At 46.9% G+C, this 4120-nt stretch overlaps 2 protein-coding genes across 2 annotated transcripts in view; one reads left to right on the plus strand and one right to left on the minus strand.

Annotated features, from left to right (window-relative positions):
* Nucleotides 1–774, minus strand: part of Pmar_PMAR013369 (Curved DNA-binding protein, putative) — a gene marked incomplete at both ends in the record, with an annotated part of 969 nt that extends 195 nt beyond the window's left edge. Inside the window, 5 exons of the mRNA XM_002772807.1 lie at nucleotides 1–89; nucleotides 138–285; nucleotides 336–461; nucleotides 510–634; nucleotides 696–774. Of these exons, the coding sequence (XP_002772853.1) occupies nucleotides 1–89; nucleotides 138–285; nucleotides 336–461; nucleotides 510–634; nucleotides 696–774 (567 nt within the window). The remainder of the gene's footprint in view (nucleotides 90–137; nucleotides 286–335; nucleotides 462–509; nucleotides 635–695) is intronic.
* A 2695-nt stretch (nucleotides 775–3469) lies between these two features.
* On the plus strand, nucleotides 3470–4044 carry Pmar_PMAR013370 (conserved hypothetical protein; the record flags this gene model as incomplete). The annotated part of the gene is made up of 4 exons (XM_002772808.1): nucleotides 3470–3523; nucleotides 3594–3723; nucleotides 3769–3905; nucleotides 3946–4044. 4 exons carry the CDS (start codon nucleotides 3470–3472, stop codon nucleotides 4042–4044), a joined length of 420 nt encoding a protein of 139 aa, XP_002772854.1.
* Nucleotides 4045–4120: the final 76 nt, after the last annotated feature.

Consider the following 4120-nt stretch of genomic DNA (forward strand, 5'->3'; position numbering starts at 1 on the left):
CTGATGACTAAGGACACCTCGGATGGGCTGAACGCCGAACTCATCAGCGACTTGTTGCATCAAGTTGGTGATGTCAGTATTGGTGTTCCCTAATTATGATGATGATGGGGAAGAAGAGGCAGTCCCCCTGTTCTTACCGAGTTTGACCTTCCTAAGGACGGCCTCAGCAGCAGTATGGGCGGCCATGACGACATCAGCCGCCTTGCCAGAGACTTTAGCATCACCCGCGAGGACTGTGTTAGCAGCAGCTGTGATGAAACCATCAATTTGGACAGCAAGATCGACCTAAGATACACTTCGTGCCCGCATGATAAGATACGGATCATGTCCATCACCTTGACGACATCTCCTTCCTTGATAGTGACCGACTCCCCTTCAAGTGGACTGAAGTGACCGGCGACTTCGTTGATGCTGATGCATGTCGGGAAAGCAATACCCTTGGGGACTACAGAGCCCTTAACCTGACCTCATCCGTATCTTACCACCATGAACCTCAAGATACTCCTCACCTTCTTATTATACAACTTAGCCGTCTGTTCCTCAATAAAGTCATCACCGAGTCGGCATAACTCATACACGTCAGCACCGGGCTTGACAGCGTTCATGACGAGCTCTAATGCCTTGTTGGTGATGCCTGATTGTTCAAGTAAATACAACTCGAAGGAGGGATACGACGAGGAGGAGGATGAACGTACCAGCAGCGGTAATATACTTAGTAGTGACGTCAGGGTTGGAAAGGTCAGTAACCTCATCTTCATATTCTGAATCCGACATTCGTGAGAAAGGTGAGAGTCAAATCAGGTAAGCACCAGCCTGCGAGACTGCTAATAATCAGCCCTTCTAGACAGGTGAATAGAGCGAGACGGCTATTTTTGCCAAATCGATCATATGGGCGCGCGCTTTTTGCAGTGAGTATTTTTCCGATGAAAGCCGTCTCTGATTTGGTAAAGTTTTTTCCATGTTGAAGATTACACTTGTCATCCTCGGGTTCATGAGTTTGGCCAATGCGGTGCTGACGGTGAGCAAATAATACCTCATTCGAACCTGTTTTGCATCTTGACGCTGGTGACCTAAGATACTCCTCCTTAGGTGAACCGTCGTTGTCAGTATAGCCCTCACGCGGCTGGTGATTATTGTTGTTGTGTGAGATCCACTAATCGTCGTTATCGCGAAACTGAAGTGCAACTTTGCCTTGAAGGCGATAGACGATTACCCACCTTTAAATGGGCTAAATGCCCTGTTAGGGAAGACGGAAAGCTCGTGAGGGGCGAATTTGAGGGCGAGTGAGAAGTTTATGCAACTGTCACATTATCAATTCTTTTTCCTCAGCGACATTCGTGTTCCCCGTAAAGCATATGGGAGATTCTTCTTGGGCTGGAGGCCCTCGACCAACGCCGTTTACTCTTGCAAGTCTGCCTTTAGAACCTTCCAGAAGAACGCGATCGGCCGCACTTGGGGAACGGCTAGTCGTAAAGTTGTGGAGAATGTGTGCTCGATGATAGAAGACTACGATGAGGCCGCTCCCAAGTATAAGAACTCAACTACACAAGTTTGACGAATTAAACCGTTAATAGTTAATTCATGTGTATTGATGTTACTGATGTCTGTCACTCAATCGACCTCACTTGCGTTCATTATAAAGAGTGGTATAGGGGAATGTGTTAGGATAGTCTCTCGCTGTTTTGACGATTGTATGGGCTCGCTTTGAGCTGACCGGTTATAAGCACCGAGTCTCGATTGGTAAGTGACCGAATTCAATATCCAAGCGCATGAGGAAGATGAGCAATGCAATATCGATATGACATGTTGGTAGATTTGAACCTGGGTGAACGGAGGCACCTGCTTTGCCCAAAGCTTCAACGTATGCCATGATGGCATCAGCGCGCGCCAGGGGTGGGGGCCCCTGGGAGAGCGCGGCCAAACCTTTAACGCACATCACGCAGGTGCGACCTGCCTACTGAATAGGGCTGCAAATGAAAAAGCTAAATTTGAACGAGCCGTGGAAATTGGCTGATTATCCGTGTACACATAGAACTCTACGCTAATGGGTGGCCTCTCAAGTATGGTTGAAACTGAAATTCTGTGACCAGAGATTGTTCTTGAAACGTCCGAATTCACGTGGTGCTGCGCGAGTATGGCGCGCTAAAGTCTCTTAAGAGCAGTTTCATGGGTAATAGAAGGTTGACTCGGTGAATTGGGTTCCAAGGTCTTAGCCTTTAAGTGATGCAGAAAATCACAGGCATGATGCGTTCTGTGATGTCTTCGAACTCACGCTCCGGGATGAGGAGTTCTAAATTTCTGTATCGAACTGGTCTGTTTGGCCGCACACGCTTCACTTATCTCGAGCATAATTCCTCATGTTGAGCATGATTTGAGCATATTGTCGCATAAGTAAAACATCTATTGTTCCAGCTCAGCTCATATGGATCGCGATGTGGTAAATGGCGTAAGAGGTGATAATATATGGGCACCGATATGCTACATTAGCACACTCCATTGACATGGTGTGATACATCTTCGGAAACATCTGAGGATTCCCCATAGGTTTGGATTGTAAAATTTTCGTAACGAATCACACATTTATGCGGTAATATTGAACCTCATATAGCGGGTTTTATCCGACCCGGATGGCTCGCGGAAACCGCCTCCTTCCCCCATCACTAAAATCTCCTTTGGGGAATAGATCTGCGACTCGCGGACAACGAATACTATTGGAAGCCTTCCAATCTCGTTGTTATTCTGTGAGTTTCATTAAAGAGGTTTGAAATAGTGTGTGTCTGATGGGACATACTGTGTGTTAATTGATCAGTGATGAGCGATTGAAACTTCCGGAGTGAGGACGATTCTTTTACTTTTCTGGCAGCAGATCTACCTTGATGAGTAATTTTTATGTTAACTATGTTGGTGGGGGCTTGTTATTAGACCTCGATTATATAGCGCCGAAGACGCAGAGAGAATTAGAGTTGGGGAGTCGTGTTCGAGGAGCACGACGAGGAGTACCATTAATCGCTACCTACTGCTTTCTCAATGCCTCTCGTCCAGTGATAGTTGGTCTCTTCGGAATGGTCATGAGTTAAGTTGGTGGGGATCGATTGTCAGCTCAACGTTGATGATGATCATATCAATACCCTCTGGTTAGTGGGTATTCAAGCAAGGCCTCGACGAGTTTACTTACGATCATACCCCTATTCGAAATCTTAACTTCGTGTTACACGAATCGGGCATACCATACCACTCCTCTTATTCATAGCCCCACATCAATGAACCCCCTCACCCTCGACAAGTTGCATACCTTTGTGCGGAGATATGTACGTGTGAGTGGTGCTGGGCGAGCGAGATTCGCGCAACGAAATCTTGCTTTTTGTATGGCGTGGGTGAACGCAAGTGAATAGTGGCGGCACTAGAGATGTATCAATCGTTGTAGGGTTACACCAGATCAAGTACTTAAAGTACTTCCACATCAGACCCCATGGTAGCTGCCACTACTTATCGTCGTGTCGAGAAGCCCATCGAGAAAACCGAGGTGGGCGCCGCCGTATCTCTGTTGTTGTGTTGAAGTTGAGTCTCAACTGTTGAGGAGGTCGGTTATTCAGCCCGAAGACGGTGAGGTTCGCATCACTTCGGTTGGTCGAGTTAATAACTTCGTGGACGAGGCGATTCATTGGTTCCTCGGTGATGATGATACTCATAAGGCTTGCAAAAGCGTTAAGATCATGGCTAGAGGTATCTTAGGTTCCGGTGTGGAAGATTCAATTGAGGTCCATTTAGGTGTCGCAGTGGCGAAGGCCGTCATTGTGTCTGAGATCCTCATACGCCGTGTGCCTGGGCTTAAGCAAGCTGTGGAACTCGGCAGCAACGACGTTGAAGAAGAATATGAGGCTGTTGATGACACCGATAAGGATCATGTAAGTGTATTATCCTCATGATGATGCAAGTATGTGTTAGGTGAAGCAAGTTCGTATCGTACCATATCTTGTTAACACTCTCACTGCAACGAAGCCGTTGACCAAGGACGATATCAAACCTGATGAGTTTGTTGAGTAATCTGAAAAGTATCTTTGATCGATTTGAATGATCTCTGTTCAGACGTCCTGATCTCGCTGGTGGTCGTCGTGGTAAA

The sequence above is a fragment of the Perkinsus marinus genome (genome assembly GCF_000006405.1).
Source record: "Perkinsus marinus ATCC 50983 genomic scaffold scf_1104296960390, whole genome shotgun sequence".
Classification (NCBI taxonomy): Eukaryota; Perkinsozoa; order Perkinsida; family Perkinsidae; genus Perkinsus; species Perkinsus marinus.